General features: G+C 62.2%; 1 protein-coding gene across 2 annotated transcripts in view; it reads left to right on the forward strand.

Annotated features, from left to right (window-relative positions):
- Positions 1–18,439, forward strand: part of TAFA5 (TAFA chemokine like family member 5) — a 199,556-nt gene that overhangs the window by 158,635 nt on the left and 22,482 nt on the right. Inside the window, exon 3 of one of the 2 annotated variants that reach the window (XM_024127484.1) lies at positions 9,469–9,794. In XM_024127484.1, the coding sequence (XP_023983252.1) occupies positions 9,469–9,794 (326 nt within the window). Of the gene's footprint in view, positions 1–9,468; positions 9,795–18,439 lie in introns of those variants that run through there. The other variant, XM_024127483.1, reaches the window with a different exon arrangement.

The following is an 18,439-nucleotide window of genomic DNA, read 5'->3' on the forward strand; positions in this document are numbered from 1 at the left end:
AGTGAGTGGATGGATGGATGGATGAGTGGGCAGATGGGTGGGTGGATGGATAGATGGATGGATGAGTCGATGAGTGGATGGATGGATGAGTGGGCAGATGGATGGATGAGTGGGTGGATGAGTGGGTGGATGGATGGATGGATGGATGAGTGGGTGGATGGATGGATAGTTGGGTGGGTGGATAGTTGGATGGATGGGTAGATAGGTGAATGGAGGGGTGGGTGACTGGATGGATGGACAGGTGAACAGAAGGAGAAATGAGTGGACCGAGGATGGTTTTCTAAATGTTTCATGGGCCTCACAGTGAAACTTTCTGTGAGAGCTGATAGGTCTGAGTCCTAGTGGGGGCCTGGATTCCCTGAAAGCAGCCAGTGTTCTCAGCCTCAGTGCCCCTCTGTCATGTCCAGCATCTTCCCCGTGCAGGCAAGACCACGCCCCTGGACCATGGACCTCATCACTTCCTGGCAGACTGACCCACAGCACAGCCCCCACCCCCATGGGCGCCCGGCTGCCACAAGTGGCCTCCCTAAATGAAAGTGTGTCTCAGCTCTCTACGAAGGGATGTGCAGGGTCTCCACACAGTGAGGCCGTGACACTCCCCTGCTGCCCCCCAGGAACCCTACCACCTCCCGGAACCAGGGAGATGCTTTCCTGCCTCTGGTTAAAATGCAAAGCCGGTTGCATCTCCTGTCTGCCCTGTTGCAAGCCGGTTGCAAGCTCCTCCTCTCGAGGAGCTTCTGTCATTTCATGGGAATTTGCCCAAGAAAAATGATTGGAGTGTTTTTCGTTTCCCCTCTACTTACATTTCTTAATCCTAGTGAAATAACGAGACAGGTAGCTCATGACAACTGTGGTTTTTCTCTCTCAATCCAGTTTGATTACCCAAATCTGGAGTGTCTTCCACGGGCGCAGGACGCTAACTGATCACACAGGGAAACTTCTCCGTTCTCGAGCTCTGCTGGGGACAGGTCCCAGGCAGCTAATGAATCACGCCAATCAGAGAACCGTCTCAGAAATTAATCCATTCTACTGTAACTATTTAAAGAAAAAATAATTATCGAGACTGTTCTCGCTAAATTATGCTGTCTAGAAGTTGTCGAAAGAAAATTTTGCCTAATTTTAAAATGTAATCTGGGTTTTGCAGATTTTTCTTTTCCGAGTGATTAAAGGATTCAGCATGAATGACCAGGAGGAGAATGTGCCTTTTCTTCCCAAATTGTCGGGTCTTGGGTGTGATGTGTGCCAGTCTGGTGTGGCCCACGGCCTTGGCCTCCATCACAGACCCCACCCGGGAGCGTGCATGGCCTTGGGGCCACTGGACCCCAGGCTTCTCCAGGGAAAGTGGGTCTCCCCGCCTGCCCCTTGGTCCTGAGAACAGGCCCACATCCTTGAGCTGGGCGTGCCCCATGGCTTGGGGTGAGTGCAGCCTGAGTGAGTGACCACGGCCCTCTTTGCCCGGGAGGTAGAGGTTGACAGGCCCCTTGAGCTCAGGGGTCCCAGCGGCTGAGCTGTGCCCGCTCCCATCCCACGCGCTTCCCTGATGGGTTAATCCCGGTCCCAAGGACGGACGGGGGCCTCCCGTGCTTGGCCCCGGAGATGGAGAAGGACGGGGCAGGCGGTGGCTACACAGGGCCCTTTAACACAGTCTGGGGGGTGGGGCTGCCCCAGGGGAGGGTCACCTCCCTGTCCCCTCAGTGGCCCTGGCACTGGTCCTCGGTGTGGCTGTGCTGTCCCTTGCTGGCCTCCAGCGCTCGGGATGCTGGGACGGAAGGCCTCTGCCCCACACCAACTGCAGGGCCAGCCACCCGCCTGCAGCAGAGCAGCCTGGCGCTGGGGGGCACGCGCATTTCGCGCCACAGCATCCCTTGCGCTGTCCTAGCCCATAATGATGCTGAGAGAATGAAGAGCAGTGGTGGGGCGGGGGGGGCTTCCCCTCAGCCGCGGCCGTTCTGACCGGCTCTTACGTCAGCTCTGTCCTTGCATCATCAGCCCCCTACCCTGCCCCGACACAGCGGCCTTCATCCCGTGCACAGGTGAGAAAACTGAGGCACAGAGAGGGCAGGCGCCTGACCTGAGGGCCCAGCTGTGAGCCGCAGCGCTGGGGCTCGGACCCCAGGGGCTCGAGCTCCGAGCGCCACCCTGGCCTCCTCTCCCTCCCTGGTCGAGCCACGGTTCCTCCTGCCGGCCGGGCCCTGCCTGCTCGTCCTCTGGCTGCCTCTGGGAGCCCCTTCCCGCGCACGGCCGCATGGAATCAGGGAGCATGGGGGACCCTGGTCAGGCCGACCGGGCTCAAGCCCTCGCATCACCCCCTTCCGGCAGCTGCGTGAGTGTGGCAGATCTCCTAACCTCTCTGAGCTTCCTTGTCCCCGTGTGTGATTCCTCATAAGCAATAACCAGCAGTCAGTCTGTCGACAAAGGAGCATGTGACTCCCCGTGCGGACCAGCCAGCCGGCCCCCACGGTCAGTGGCTGCCTGCCCGGCCCAGCAGCTTGGTTCGGAGCCCCCAAGGGCCACCTGGCCCGCTCAGTCCCGCCAGGCGTGCTCACCTGGTGTGTTTGGGCATTGACGTTTCAAATGGGAGTCTGTAAGATGCAGAAGCTGCCCCTGGGTGTGTCAGGGCAAAATGGATTTCTCCCGGAATCATGGGTGTGTCCCAGCAGATGCTCTGGGTGTTTGTGTTTTCCCAAGCCCAAGGCCACCGATCCCCTGGTGGGCTCAGGGGGAGACCAGAGCCCGCCAGGGAGGCCCAGGTGTGCCGGGTCATCTCCACACAGCTGCCGGCCCTCCCCAGGCCGTGCGGGGCCTCCCGTGGGCTCACCTATCCTTCCACCGTCGCTTGCACTCCTCCAGAGCGCTACTCCTCTGATTCCTCCCGGCCCCGGGGCCAGGCTGCCAGGGAGGGACGGCCTGAGAGTGGCTATTGCCGGGAAGGTCCTCTAAGGATAGCTCGGGGGCTACCCAGGGTGCCCTTGTCCTCCCAGCCCCACGGGCCTTCCTGTCCCTGCTGGTAACTGCTCCCGGGAGGGGCCTCAACGTGCCATCCTGAGGAGCACAGAGACGGGAGCCCAGGGCCCTCCTGGGCTCCTCGAAACGTTCCCTCTGCAGCAGTAGCATCTGGATTACATCCTCAGGGCCTGTGTCAGCTCTTCATGCGGTAGATTCTTCCAGAACCCTTGATACAGCCCAGTTATATTTGACTCCCGTGTGTGTGTGTGTAATTAATATCTATATGCTTGTATTAAATGTCAGCCGCCCCTTTCCTCATGGGTGTGGATGTGGCCTCACCCCTCTGTCACCAGCAAGATCCGGGGGACTTTGGGGACAGATGCTTCTGGGTTAGATGCTTCCAGAGACAGCGGCCTCCCCGTCTCAGACGGACAAGGTCCATTTATGACTGTATCTGAGAATGTGGCCAGAGATTTCTGGAATCCCACTGGTTTTGTTCTGGATGATTCATTTTTCCAAGCTGTTGAGTAAAGTAAGCAGATTCATGTGTTAATGGAAGTGAAGAAAACAGTTTATTCCAAAGGGAACCATGCAATTTACGAGCAGCAAAGGGTGCAGGCGTTGAGCTGAGTGTTATGGTCTCCGCGATCCCCGTCCATCTGTCCAGACTCAAGCAAGCGGCGCGCTGGTCACCGCAGCTGCTGTCTGAGCAGGCGTGCTGTCCACCAGACCCCGGGTGGCTTCGAGGTCACCCTGGTTGTCCAGTCCTTAGGTTTGGGGGTGGGCGAGGGCATCTCGTTGGGGCACGTTTCTGAGCTTCCACATCTTCGGAGCTTGTTTGTGCTGGTAAACAAAGGGGGGGGGTCACAGCATGATGTGCGTCACGGTGGGGAGAGGGGTGTTGCTGGCGGCAGGGTTCCCACATACGTGCAGCTCAGTCACTAGAATAGAATTTCAGACCTCACACGGGGACATACACACCCACACACAAATACTCGTGTGTGCGTGTGTGCGCACACAACATACAGGTGTGTGCACACACACGCACACATATACACAAACACACACACAGGATCCACAGCTGGGCACACAGGCTCTTGGCCGTAGGAGGCTCCCGTGGCTGGTGAGCTGATTGAACTGGGGTCCACTCAGACCCTCTGTACCTCCTCGGGACGCTGATCAGGAAGGTTCAAAGGAATCAAATAGGGGTGCTTAGCCCAGTCGAGGAGAGCACTGGGGAGAAGCCACAGCGCTAAGTGTCCCCTTTGAACAGTGCGAGTCTGGACTCTGAGGCCCTCCAGCTTCTGCCTTCAGTCCTGACCCTTCCCGCGTTTCTCCTGCCTCACGTGGGTCGTCTTTTTCCCCCGAGATGGAAAATCCCAGAACATTGGCCCTGGAGGGGTGGACACTGCAGCTCCAGGGTTAAGCCAGTCAGAGGCCCACACGGGGCCTGGTGAGCGCAAGGGCTCAGGAAATGTGAGCAGATAAGAAAAAAAGCTTTGTCTCGTGGGCCTTCCGAAGAAAGGTGCTGCTGGTTTCTGCTGTTTGAGACCAACTCTGAATGCTTTGCAGGCTCCTGAGAAATTGCATATGTAAAGCACCGTTAGCTCTTTGGGGTGTAAATGAGCTCAAGCAAAGGCCCCTCTCTCCGCTGGCCGTCAGATCTGAGTGAATGGAGCCCCAGTCCCTCTGATCCCAGGCGGCTGATCTTCAGAGCCGGGACCACAGGGGCCCGGCTCCTTCTGTCTCTTGAGGACGGAGCTGGTCCCCGAGGCAGGGCCCCAAGGCAGATGAGCTATGTCCCCGTTAGGACCCCTGGTGAGCGCACCGCTCCTGAGGGTCCTCCCTCGGGTTCTTCGTGGGCTGCAGCGCCACCCGCTCACCTGGGAAGAGCCGTCCTGTCCCCCGAGTGCACGTCACTCCGTCTCCTCTTGGCTGTGTCCCCGCAGCCCCCTCTGTGGCCCTTGTCACCCTGCAGCTGCCAGGATGTGTCTTCGATTCCAGGCACAGCTTGCCCCACAGTTCTGGCAAGTTGGCCCTTCAGCCGATTGACCCAGACCCACCTGAAGCAGTCCGGTCGTGTCCAGGGCCTGCACCCCAGCCGGGCCCCCCGCTTCTCAGCCCCCTGGACGCCCTGGGCCCTGCCCTGCTCCCCTCCCAGCCGCCAGGCCCCTGCTGCCTGAGAGCTTGGCCCGGCGCCCTCTGTGTCCCGAGAGGCCTTCTGTTCTGTCCTTCATGAGCAGCTGGGCTGCAGGGGCGGCTTCCTTCTGGGGGGGCGGCAGCTGGGAATGAGCTTCTCCGGGCCTGGAATCACCCGGGTGTCCTCGCAGAGGGGGATTCGGAGAGAAGGGACCCAGCCTCTCCATCCCAAGGCCCCAGCACTGGCCGCTGGAGAGATGGGGACCCTGCAGGCCGCCGTCCCCACGTGCACACGGTGGATGTGTGTGCGCGTGGGCGTGTGTATGTGCGATGCGGAGGGAGAGGCGTGTGGGCCGGGCCGGGGCCGGGGCTTCCGCTTCCTCTCAAAGGCTCGAGCTTGCAGAGCTGGTCCACGCCGGGCCCCGAGGCCCGGGACAGGCGCTGGGCGCGTGGCCATCGGGAGATCCGCGCCCCTGGCCTGCACGGGCCGAGGGCCCCGTGGCTGTGACACAGGAACAGGCTGGACCGCTGTCTGCAGCCGCCAGCCGCCATCCCTCAGCACCCCAGCCCTGGGCGCCGCCCTCCCCCGCTGGAGCTGCCACGACGCGGGGGCCAGAGGAGAGGAGGTGGTGACGTGTGGGCACGAAAGGCCCCTTTGTCCCCGGGACGTGGTGACCCAGCCCTGCGCCTCCGTCCGCGCCCCCAGCAGGAAGTGGGCCGGGGCTGGGTGAGCCGAGCTCCCGCGGCCAGCGAAAGGCGCTGTGTGATCAGCCTGGCCGGCCAGTGCCCTCCGCAGGGCCGGCACCCGCACGCCCAGGCCACCGCGCCAGGTGGGGACAGGGCGGTGGCCACGCAGCAGGTATGCCTATTTGTTTTGCAGACACACCCGCATGCCTGCTGTGTGCTAGACTAGCCCATGAAGTGGTCCCACAAGTATGGCAGTGAGCGTGCCTGTGAACGTGTGCGCATATCTGTGTGTATGTCCGTGGTGTACACGTGTGTGCTGTTTCACACGTGTGGGTGTGGTGTGCATGCCTTTGTGGGTGTTTACGTGTGTGCATGTGCCTGCACGTGGGCATTTGTGTGACCTCTACATTCCTGTGCATGTGCATACGTGTGTACGTGTGTGTGAACGTGTGTGGCCAGGCTCTGTGGCTGCACCGTCCGCAGGACCTACGCCCCGCCCCCTATTGACGGCACTTGGGACCCTGCCCCTCAAGCTTTCCTCCCTCTTCCTGACCCTCAAATGTTGTCCCGTCATGTTTGTGGGGCCCCCCCAGGAGAATAGGGGCCGCATGTTCCCCCACCGCCATCGCCCCGCCTCTCAGTACTGCGTGTGGGACGGAGCAGAGGGGATGAAGTCTTGGTGACACCCCCTGTGCTTTGGGGAAGGGGAACGGGGCCCGTGTCCCTGCCCGAGGGCCTGGAGCCGAGCTGAGCTGCAGCCTGGGGGGAGGAGCCTCAGGAGACCAGCGGGCGCCCCACCCCCTTGGATGCTTGGAGGCTAGCTCGGTCTCTGCCAGTGTCCGTCTACCGTCTCCAGCCCCACGGTCAGCGACCAAGAGTGGCTTCTGTCCTCACCTGACCATGAAGGGGTGTGTGTTTTACACATGGACTGGCCAAGCCCCGGGCCAGGTACTCCACTTGCAGCTTCTCCTCTGTCCCCTTGGTCACCAAGCTTCCCGGGGAGGACGGAGCCCACGGGAAGCACTGCCGGCTCGAGGTCCTCTGCTGGCACAGCAGTGCAGGATTGAACCCATCCCTCCTCTGTTGTCTGGTCCGGCAGGCTAGCCAGGGAAGCGTGGGTATCAGAACCAGGCCTCTGACGTTGCCCATGCTGCCCTGCCCCGCTGGTCTGGGCCAGTGCCCTTCTGGATGGCTCCGGTCTCTCTGTATGGGGCCTCGCCTCGGCCTCCCTGCCTCCAGAACTGCGTTTCCCTCTTGCAGCTGAGGGCAGGTCTGTCACCTGAGAAGGCCAAGTTCCTGCTCTTGGCTCCGCTCCCTGGGCACAGCTGGGGTCTGGGTCCCCCGCCTCCGTGGTGACAGGCACAGTACGCTGACAGCATTTCCCTGGGTGCGGCCCAGGAGACAGACAGGAGCGCAGATCCAGATTTTTTTTTAGCCACTCTTGAGCCTCCTCCCACGCCGTCTGTCCTGGTTGATCCCAGAGAAACCCTCCCTTCGTTCTTCAACTCATCACGACCGTCTCTAAGCCATGCACATAGGGTTTCCGGGGATTGGTGGGGGGTGTATTTCAATCCGTTTGCTTTCTCTTGCGTTTACGGTTTGCGTTTGCTGGTGTGCGACGAGGCTTTTGTGTTGTCATTTACTGTCACTAAAATGGTGCACCAGGGACGGCGGGGCTGCTCCGGAGACTTCTGCAGGAACGTTGAGCGGATGAGGAAAAGAGTCCCGAGGGGATGTGCTGGGGAATGCAGCCGCCTGTGGCCCGCGGGTCCTGGGAGGGCTCCAGGTGCGGCTGGAGCCGGGCCTGCCGTGGCCTAGAGACGTTTCTGGGCAGCGAGACGGCCCGTCCCCCACGCCTGCCGTGAGAGCAGAGCCGCGTCTCCTCTTCCGTGGGAACCACGCTGACGCTCAGCTGGAGTGTTTTTCCACTCTGACTTCAGTTGGATGCGGGGCATTTCCGCGCTGTGAGGTCTCCCGGGCCGTCTTAGCTCAGGCTGCGGTCACAAAGCACCATAGGCTGTAGGTCTTGAACAGCAGAAATTCATTTTCTCGAAGTCCAGAGGCGAGGAGGCTGCGATGCGGGTGCGGCTGGCTCGCCCCTGGTGGGGACCCCCTCCTGGCCCACCGACGGCCGCCTGCGCTGTGTCCCACGTGGGAGAGGCTGAGCTCTCTGAGGTCAGGTCCTATAAGGGCACCAATGCTGTGGGGTGAGGCCCCACCCATATGACCTCATTTAACCTCAGGTACTTCTGTAAAGGCTCTGTTTCCAAGTCCAGCCACTCTGGGGTCAGGACTTCATCCTGCGACTGCAGGGAACGGGGGTCACAGCTCCGTCCGTAGCTCGGCCTAGAAAGGAGCCGGTCTCAGGATGACCAGCTGTGGCTGTGGGTAGAGAGATGCTTGGTGCGGGCCCAGGTGAGCAGCACACACTACCCACAGGGCCCTCTGCTGCGCCCTTGGCAGGCATCACCAGTCGATCCCAGGGCACTCTCCGCTGTGCTCAGGCAGCTCCTGCTTGTTTGTCAGAATTGGCATCAAGAGGTCACCTGGGATGCCATCCTTGTCTGTTTTCCAGACCACCCCGCAGTCCACCCTTGGTTAAGACTCACCGAGTCACCCTCCCCTGCAGCGGCCCCAAGGCCCAGGCCCCCATGGGACGAGGCCCCTCCCAGGTCCCCTATCGCCTTTGTAGGGACAGTCACTGCCTGCAGGACTGGTGGCGTGATTGGCGGCCCACATGCGAAGTGGAAATGCTGGGATCCTTTAAAAGTTGTGAAGAATTTCAAGATGCAGGAAGAGCAGGGCGGGGCCGTGGGGGCCGCGGCAGCCACCAAAGCAGTCGAACGTGCTTTACAAAGGACGCGCATCACTCTGTCCTGATTCAAAACGACCCGTAGTTCCCGGGTTCCTTGAACGGTTCCGTGCACACAGTCGGTGTTCTCTGCATCACAAAGTCCCTCCTTCCAGGGTCTCCGTCACAGATGGGTTCCCAGGCCCTCCCGCCACTGCCACAGAAAGGTGGTGGGTTTCCCAGGAAGAGAGAGACGCCGCCCCCTTCTGCCTGGAAGCGTGGGTTTGGAGTCATCAGTGCTTAGCGGCCACGGGGTCTACCTTCCCCACCCCATCTGACAATGACAAGGACTCCAGTCCTGATGTCACCAGCCCTGGGACGTCCTCGTGGGGGGGGGTCCCCTTTGTGGCTGAGGCCCCGGGAGGGCCGTGGCCTCCATACGATCTGCCAGGAGTCCCCCCCTCCCCCGCCCACCTCCCTCCCAGCACCCACCCAGGCCCCAGGATCCCGGCCTGCAGACGGGCAGTCCCCGCTGCATCTGAGGGGGGTCCTGACCGGCAGACCTCCCCCCCACCCCCGCCCGCTGCTCTCTTTCCTGGCTCTCACGTAGATTCCAGACAAAGGAGAGAAGTACATTGTTGCCTCCGGGAAGGGAGGTCCTTGAAACTGTCCCCAGCGCCCTCAGTCACTACTTACTGAGTGGCCAGTGGCAGAGCTGGTGGTGGGCAGTGAGCGATTGACTGCGAGGCCAGGGAGGGGGCAGCAGTCTGGCCAGGCCACCCTGATTGACACCAGGCGCTGCCCACTGGACCGTCCCATCCCTGAATTCCGGTGCCGGGAATCGGGCTGCGTAGGTACCCCTCACGCCCCAGGCCAGCGCTGACAGCTCTCTCTTCTCTCTGCAGCACGAATTATCAAAACAAAGCAGTGGTGTGACATGCTCCCTTGTCTGGAGGGGGAAGGCTGTGACTTGTTGATCAACCGGTCAGGCTGGACGTGCACGCAGCCCGGCGGGCGGATAAAGACCACCACGGTACGTACGCGGCCCCCTGGCTGTACTGGGGGTGCGGGAGCCTTAGGCACCAGAGCACACTGGGGCGGGGGTACGTCCCACACCGGCGATGACAGGACAGACAGAGAGGCTGCCAGCCCCTCCTCCTCCAGAAGCTCCCTGCTCTGTGGCCAGATCAGTCTGTCCCCGGGCTGCGCAGACCCATCACACGGTCACTGAGTGCTCAGCGGCCCGAGAGGCTGGACAGAACCCCCTCCAGGCCGGTCAGCCCGCACGAGATTGCTGGTGAAGTTGTCCTGTTTCTGGGCGATGTACTGCCGGCTCCAGGCTGGAGGGAAGGTTAGAACCCACAGGAGGGCTTCAGAACGAAGGGCCTTCATAGAAAAGTGATTGGGGAGGGACCGTGGGCCTCATCCGGGTCATCCCCTCCCGCCCCCAGGCAGGCATGGTAGCTGTTTGGAGCAGAGACCCCGAGAGCCGCTGAGGGTGCCTCTGTCCCTCCTGGATCCCACCGAGAGGGACAGTTGTGGACTCTGGGCCCCCCAGGCTGGTCTCCCGCAGGCTGGGAGGCAGAGGGCGGCAAAGTGGCTTTGGGGCTGTTTTCTCTGAGATTCCTTTCCCAAAGGAAAACTCATTAAGCACAGGCTGGGATGGTGTGGGCCAGGGGAGCGGGGCTGCCCGGCCGGGGCCACGGGGACGGCTCTGGTGCTCCGAATGCTGGGCCCGCACAGTGTTGGGCTCCGCCAGCCAATGATCACCTCTCATCCGGGCTCTTCCTCGTGAGGTTGACGTAGGCAGCTGAGGACCGGGGTGAGCTATGGCTCCTGGCCAAAATTCCCGCCTCGATGCTGGGGGACGTTATGTCAGAGAGGTCTGGGGTCTCGTGGAAGCATCTGGAAGTTCTCCCCTGGCATCCACGGCAGAGAAGCGGGGGCCGCGGCCCCTCAGGAATCAGTCTAGAGGAAAACCCACCCCTTCCTGCCCTTGCAGCCTCCGCTGGAGAAGTCAGATGGGCTGTTTCAGCAACGTCCTTAAGAGGCCAATTAGGTGTAGCTGCTCCGAGATGAGACACGGACGCCCTGGTCCCATCGCAGGCAGGGAGGTCGGGTGGGGACAAGCCAGGCCTCTGGGGGCACATTCTGAGGACGGGGCTGTTGAGCGGAGACGTGGGCCCCCGGCTGCACCCAGGCAGCCCATCAGATGTCTCGGAGGCCACTTGTGTTGGCGGGAGTTCAGGCAGGGGTGCCCTGCCTGCAGCCTCCCCTCGCAGGCCTGGGGGCCCGTCCCAAGCAGGGCCGCCCACGAGGAGCGTTGGGCCGGGCTGCAGCGGGCGCCCCCAGGTCTCCAGTCGTGGAAGCCGCAGCTGTGCGCTTGTCCGCGCGCCGGCCGTGGTTGTTCCATCCCCGTGCAGCACGGAAGCGAGGGATCTCTGTCGTCACACCTGGCAGGTGTGCGGGTGTGCCAGCTCATCACCTGCCACCTGCCTCACTGCTCCGGGAGCGGAAGGGCCTCTGAGGTGAGGCCGCTGCCTCCCCGACCGTCTAGGAAGCAGCTGACCTTGCCAGGTTTCCCGAAAGGTGGAGACTGGGAGACAAGCAGACCCTTGGACCCCCGGGGCCACCGTCCCCAGATCCGTGGGGCCCGGGGTCAGCGTGTGGATGCCCAGGGGGCCCGGGCCAGCCCTGGTGCGGGAGGCGCTGCGTCGGGGGTCTTTTGAATGAACACCCACAGGAGGTGAGGCTTGGAGGGGGCTCCGGGCCACCCGCCCTCCATGGCGGGCCTGGCTGTGCATGGCTGCGGGGTCAGGCCTGCCCTCCAGGCCGCGTGGCCCCAGGCAGCACCCCTCAGTCTCCTCACGGTGAATCGGGGCGTCTCCTCCCGTCAAGCCCCCGAGCCCTTCCCGGCTCCCGGCGCCCTGCGCCCCCGCCCCTCGGAGGTTCTGGGGGGCCTCTACGTGCAAAGGGCGCCCCCTCGGCAGCCCTAGTGCCCTCTCCCTGCAAGCACAGCCTCAGGTCCTTAAGTTGCTCTAAGACCTTTGCTGAGAAGGTGCAGACAGACCGTTGTTCCCTTGGGGCTTACAGGTGTCGGAGCTCAGAACCGTCACCTCGGGTTTCCAGCCGTGAAAACTGCAGCTGGGGTGGCTGAGGGAGGCCACGGCCGGGGGTCAGTGGGCCGTGGAGGTGGGGCTTGGATCTGCCGGGCCTGCCCAACCCAGATGCAGCCTTGGCGCTGCAGAAGGCCCACGCGTCTTCCGGGTGAGGAGACAGTCTCTGATGCGCGCATCCTGAGATCAGCCCACCCTGGAGAGCGCCTCGTACTGGAACAGGTACATTAGGAGAAGCCCACGGTCCAGGCAGGAAGGCCCCGCCACACCTGGGGCAGGCCAGGGAGGGGTGCACCCGCTCAGGGCCCCTTCACTCCCCCGGCGGGAGGTGCTCACACTCGGAGACACGGCCGACTGGCCAGACGTGTTCGGTGACAGTGACCTCCCGCCTATGTGCTGGCCCGCGGGGTTCACATCCCCACCGGGGAAGTGGGCCCCGGGTGCTTGGGTTGGCAGATCCCACTGAGATGACCCTAGGGGACCAGCGAGCTCTGTCATCGTCCCAAGCGTCTGCAGAGTTGCCCCTGGCCTGTGTGCGGAGACCTATTTTCAAAGCTTTCTTCAAAGCTTACTTGAGCTCTTGACCCAAACACCTTATAATTGGAGCACGTAATCGCCTTCCGCGACTGGGTCTCGGGCCTCTTACAGATGGCAGATGAGCACCGCGGGGTTTCACATTTTAGCATAAATTGGTTTTCCGTGAGGGGCGCTGTAAGACACCTCAGGATTGCTTGGCTACGTGACTGCTAATTCACCCCAGATGCCAGGGTTTCAGCCCAGCGCCCCTGCAGCCAGGGCCACGTCTGGAAGTGGCTGCCGCCCCCTCCCCCCCGCCTGGTCACGCCCCACCCCCTTCTCTGCCTGGGCCGTGGCTGCTCCCTTCTCTGTGTCCCCAGCAAACCGTGAGCTGCCTGAGGGCAGGCGCGGGCCTTGTGGCCCCGCCAGCCCCGTTCCCTCATCCGGGGGCCCCCGTACAGCCATGTGGTAAATGGATTAATTGATCAGCAGGACCCAGACCCCACGCACGTGCCGACGTTTGCATTTCCTAGGTCACCTCCTTTCAAAGCGCCGGTCGTCACCCCGTTAGTGGGTCGTGAAGTTAATGTCGCGGCTCACGATCAGCATTTAAAAGGAGGAAGAAACAGAGTAAAAACATTCGGGTGCATCTGTGTCTTGAGGGTGAAAGCCGCTTCGTGAAGCGCACACCGGGTCACAGGGTGAGGTCACGCGGGTACCAGGACAGGTTGCAGTGAAGAGCTGGGGACCCGGCATCCCGGAGGTACTCGGGGCGGCGGGGGGCGGTGCGGGGACCTGGCGTCTGTGGCTCCCATGATCCCTGTTCCAAGGGCTGCCTGTGACGTTGGTCTGCACCCGGCAAGTTGAGTGGGTGGACAGCACAGGCCCTCCCAAGGTCGCAGACAGCATCCCCTCCTGGGCCGCCTCGCGGCCCCTTAGAGCAGGGCTGACTGGGCAGGCAGAGGGGAAGGAAAAGGCCCGGCCCCAGGTAGGCGTGAGGGCCCCGCGAGTGGAGCGCCGTCCTGCCCACCCTCGGCTTCTGTCCAGATGTGCGCAGCTGGGGCGGCGCCCGGGCTCTAGCGGCACTCGGGACGGTCGGGTACGTGCTCCGTCTTCCACGTGCCGTGCTTCTGTGTTAAAAACGCTCCACGGTAGCTGCTCTGATGAACACCTCCTAGACCAGAGCAAACCAGCTGGCTGAATCTGTCTCTCAAGTGAACAGTTAAGTCCCATGTTTTAATTCTGTGCTGCGTGGACACACCACTGTGGGGGGCAAGGGGTGTTCTGGGGGGCGTCTGTACAATCTGCTCCAGGACCCTGGATGTCGTGGAAATTCATGACAACAAAAGCGCTTTCCCGGGAGCTGCCTCTGATCACCTTTGCCCCAGGAAGTCCAAATTCTGCCCCGGCCCAGGGGTCCTGGACATGGGAGCGCACAGCAGCGAGGTGCGGACGGGCGCCCGGGGGGCTGCCTTGGGCCCCGCAGGGACGGAGGAGGGCCCAGCTCTGCCTGAAGCCTGGAGGCCTGCGGATCATCACCCCCGCCTCCCTCATCTCGTCGTCAACTGGCCGTGCTTGGGCCGGGCCGCCCGGCACTTAGGCCAGCGTGCACCGCGTACACTGACCCACGTGGCACCCAGGCCCAGGCGGCTCTTACTGTCACTCATCCGTGCCGAGCGCCCATCCTCCACGTGGCTGGTCCAGGACTGAAGAGCCAGCCCGGCAGGGGCAGGGGGTGCGGAGGGTGCAGTGCCCCTTCTGGCTGTCCGTCCTCACCGTCCCAGGGACGGCCGGCCTCATCCAGGCTGCCCCCGCAGACCCAGCGCCGCCCCACCCAGGAAGCTTGGAGCTTCAGGACGGAGGAGTCCCACGTCCGACGGGGAGGCCTCTGCGTTCCCGGATTCAAACGGTACTACCCGAGGGCCTCGTGTGTGTCCGCTGTGGGCCCCTCCCACCGAGATTCCTGAGAAAGACTGGCCGGGGCCTTCTGTCCGAGGAGTTCGCCCAGCACGTGGCTCAGGCTTCCACGCTTCAGCCAGGGTCCTTGTGCCAGGTACCCACCCAGGGCTGGACACACAGAAGGAGGAGCCTCGGGGGCCCCGAGCACTGGACCCCTCACGCTGGGGCGCACGGGGCACTTCGCAGGTGCTTGTACCAGGCTCCCAGGTGTAAAGAACAGAACACACGCTTCCCACTTCGCCCCCTGGAACGCCCTGGATGTGGCGGGGACGTGCGGGGAGTGAACGGAAGAGGAGGCAACAGCAAAGCCAAACGGGAGAGGCAGCTGCAGCCGGCAGGTCACGGGGAGCTGAACCCCAGGGGAGCGGCAGGGTCACGCTCAGACCCCAGGACTCAGGAGTCGGGGCGCAGGCCCCCTGCGTGTGCAGTGGAGGCGGAGCTGACAGGGGGCCGGGGGAAAGGCCGCAGGAGGGCTCCCAGGCCCTCCCTACCCGGACCGTGGCTGGGGCCCCCCGTGTGCCCTGCAGGAGCCTGGAGCCCCCAGAGGCTCACGCCGGGGAGGAATCACACCTGCACAACTCTGGACCCCATAAGGCCGACGCCAAGTGTGGGGGAACTTCCTGAAAACCCGGAGATGGAGAGAAACCCTAGTCCCGAGGTGTGAGACCCACCCACTCCCAGAGGGTGCATTCAGGACACGGGGGGTTCTTTACCGAAAAACTTAGGCTCTGAGCTTCCCACGGCTGCTGTAGCAAGTGACTGCACACTGGGTGACTTCCAGCAACAAAAATCACCCCCTCGCAGTGTGGAGGCCAGAGGTCCAAGATCAAGGGGTCAGTGCGGCCGCACTCGCTCTGCATCCTCGGGGAGGGTCCTTCCTGCCTCTTGCAGCCTCTGGGGTTTGCCTGCCGTCCTGGGGGCTCCTGGGCTGTGGCCACGTCCCGCCAGGCTTGGCCTCCGGCTTCCTTCCTGGGCATCTGAACTTCCCTCTTTCCTCTTACAGAGATGCCAGCATCTCATTTAGGGCCTGCCCTACATGAGGGATGATTTCATCTCAAGGTCCTTAACTAATTGCATCTTCAAAGACCCAATTCCGACGAAGGTCATGTTCTGAGGTTTCGGGTGGACAAGAATTTGGGGGGCGGGTATCCCGCTAGCCTACCAACCAAGCCTGACGCAGAACCTGGGCGCTGTGAGCTGGGGTCTGAGGCCCCTCTGTGGAGGCCCCTCTGTGAAACCCCCCATCCCCCCGCCGGGCTTCTAGCATCAGGATCCTCGTCTGGTGGGAGGAGAGAGATGACAAACAAACACAAACCTAAGGAAAGGGGTTAGGAGCTTAGAGGGGACAGAACAGCAGAGGCAGCAGAGAGGAGGTGCCACAGACACGGAGAAGCACGGCGAGCCCGCCAGGCTCGCTGGCCAAGGTCACTTTCACCCCCAGCTCCCACCCAGAGCTGGGTGCTGCTTGACACAAGGCAGTAGCTTCCTTGATGGAAGACTTATTTCAAGAGCTGGAAGAAGACAAGAAAGCGCTTCTGGAAATTACACACATGCACACACACGTGATGTGGGTATATGTCTTCGCAGACTTAATACGTACCTGTATGAGTATGTGTGTGTGTAACAGAATTTGTTAAAACTCCAGCAAATGTTTGGGACATAAAATTGAGGAATTCTCAAAAAGCCAGGAGCAGAACTCAAGAAAAGAAGTAGGAAGTAGGAAAGGAAAAGAAAAAACAGATTAGAAGACCAATTCAGGAGGTCTAAAGAATATAAGATCCAAAAATAGAGACCCATGAAGAAGGAATTATCAAAGACATATTTTCTAAAGAAATTCCCAGGACTCAAAGCCCGGGTTTCCTGTGTGCAAGGACTCACCACGGGCCAGAAATGAATGAAGAAAGACCCATCCTGAGGCGTATCAGCATGAAACTTCAGGCCACTGGAGATGAAAACAACATTGTAAAAACTCAGAGGGAAAAAGTAGGTCACATACAAAGGCTCAGACATCAGAGTGTGTCTGGCTTCTCAGCTGAAGCGCTCCAAGCCAGGAAACAGCAGCCCCGGCCTTCCAGAGTTGGAAGGCATTGGAATTCCATGCCAGCCCGACAGTCCATGGGGGTAGGGGTCCAGCAGCCTAAAATCAGTAACTGGGAAGGTCCTCCCGGGGTCAGGCAGCCGTGGCCCTGCTCCGCACCCTGGGCGCCCCATCCCCAGGAGGCTATGCACGAAGTGGTCCAGAGCGATGCAGATGAAGTGAGCCCGGGAAGCCGAGCAGCCCCCAGTGCAGCCCCCGGCACAGCCCCCGCTGGCAGGACGGGCTCCGCAGAGGGCTCCTTGAGGGAGGGGCAGTGAGGGGCTCCTGATGGATGCCCCCCGAAAGTTGTGGGCAAACCCCAAATGCAGAGGAGCCAGGCAGTGGGATACCCTGAAGCTTCCCCAGGAGCACAAAAAGGGAAATCATCCCAGGATGCTACAGGGAAAGTCTGGGAGCCTTGGGTCTGTCGCAGCCACGCGGGTGGATCAAGGTCTCACGCCCTGTCACCTGTTGGGCGCTGCGGCTGCCCTCGGGGAGGTCTGGCCGCTCGCCCGATGGACACACACCCTTCCTCGCAGAGCTCACGTGGGTCGTCGGTACCACTTCCCAGGGAGCTGACCTAGCCGGAAGTCAGGACCTGTCTACGGCCAGCTCCCCAGGCGCCGGCCCTTACGAGTTCAGGGGCCGAGGCGTCCCCAGCAGTGTGTGAGGCGGGACCCAGGGGCCGTACGAGGTGTGAGCCATCCTCAGCGGCTTCTGAGTGACTCTCGAGGCACGGGGATAGGCTTGGGCGTGGAGTTCAGGTCCCTGAGGCCGGGCGGGGCTGCAGGTGAGACGCTGAGGTCTCAGCAGGAGCGGTGGGACCCCGACATGCCTGCAGAACCAGGGAGGGGACACGGCTGCACATGGCGGGTGCAGGGTGGTGAGGAGAGGCGGGGGTCAGGACTACTGGTGACCCCGGCCTGACCCCTCCTGGCCCACACGCAGCAGGCCAGGGCCGCACCCAGGTCGGAAGGACCAGGACTCGCCGAGGACAAAGTGGGGGCCACGTGGCGGGCCCCCAGCATCCGTGTGGAGGCAGTTTGTGTGGGTCCCCAGGCAGGGAGGGTAGGGGCTGTGGTCCTGGAGGGGAGCTCAGAGGTGTCCCGGTGGCTGAGATACACTGCTGGGTGGCCGACGCCGCGTGGCCGGTGAGGGGAGGGTGCGGCTTCGGTCCGGCAGGGCCCACTGTGCGCCCTTTGCCCCCTTCCCAGCCTCACCAGGGAGCCCGTGCTTCCTCTTTCTCCCGGAGCTTGGCCCGGCAGCTCTGGGCTCCCCTCTGCTCCGCAGGGCGCCCCCGACCCTGCCAGGCTCCCTCCCAGGCCTGCGGTCACCCAGGAGCTCCTGCGGCCTTTCTGATGCTCTGCGGTGTCTGGGGTGACACGCCCCCACTTTGCTGTCCCTCGTGGGGGTCCTTCTGTGTCCTTCTCTGGGAACGTGGCTCCTTCCACGGCCATGGTGGCAGGGCCCCCTCCCCCAGGGCCAGGGCTTCGGGGAGCCTTTGGTGCGGTTGGTCGCTCCCCCTGACCGGCGTCCTCGAGGCCTCACTCCCGTCGCAGCTGAAGGCCTCCTCTCCTCCACCATCTGGCCGTCCGTCCACTTTGGCCCAGGCCAGCCCTCCCCTGGGCCCCGGGGACCGTGGGCTCCGTCCCCAGTGTGGAGGAACACACGCTCAGGCCATTTCATGACCCGGGGCTTCGGGGGTCCCCGGCCTCCCTGCCGGCTGTGAGTTCGCACAGACAGGACTATCCCGACACCAGGTGGGGGAAAGGCCAGGGCTCCTTGGGGACATTTGGGGGGTGTTTGGTGCCGCCTCCCTGCCGGCTGTGAGTTCGCACAGACAGGACTATCCCGACACCAGGTGGGGGAAAGGCCAGGGCTCCTGGGGGACATTTGGGGGGTGTTTGGTGCCTCTCTGCTCCCAAACGAATGAGCCATCCCAGCAATCAGAAGGGTTTATTACAGACCCTAACCACTTCTTGCTCTGAAAACCAACAAAAGAAAATTGATTCCGAGCCGGTTAGGGTTAGGGTTAGGGTTAGGGTTAGGGTTTAGGGTTAGTGTTAGGGGTTAGGGGTTAGGGTTAGGGGTTAGGGGTTAGGGTTAGGGTTTAGGGTTAGTGTTAGGGGTTAGGGTTAGGGTTTAGGGTTAGTGTTAGGGGTTAGGGTTAGGGGTTAGGGGTTAGGTTTAGGGTGTGGTGGGGTGTGA

Source organism: Physeter macrocephalus, chromosome 6 (assembly GCF_002837175.3).
Source record: "Physeter macrocephalus isolate SW-GA chromosome 6, ASM283717v5, whole genome shotgun sequence".
Lineage (NCBI taxonomy): Eukaryota > Metazoa > Chordata > Mammalia > Artiodactyla > Physeteridae > Physeter > Physeter macrocephalus.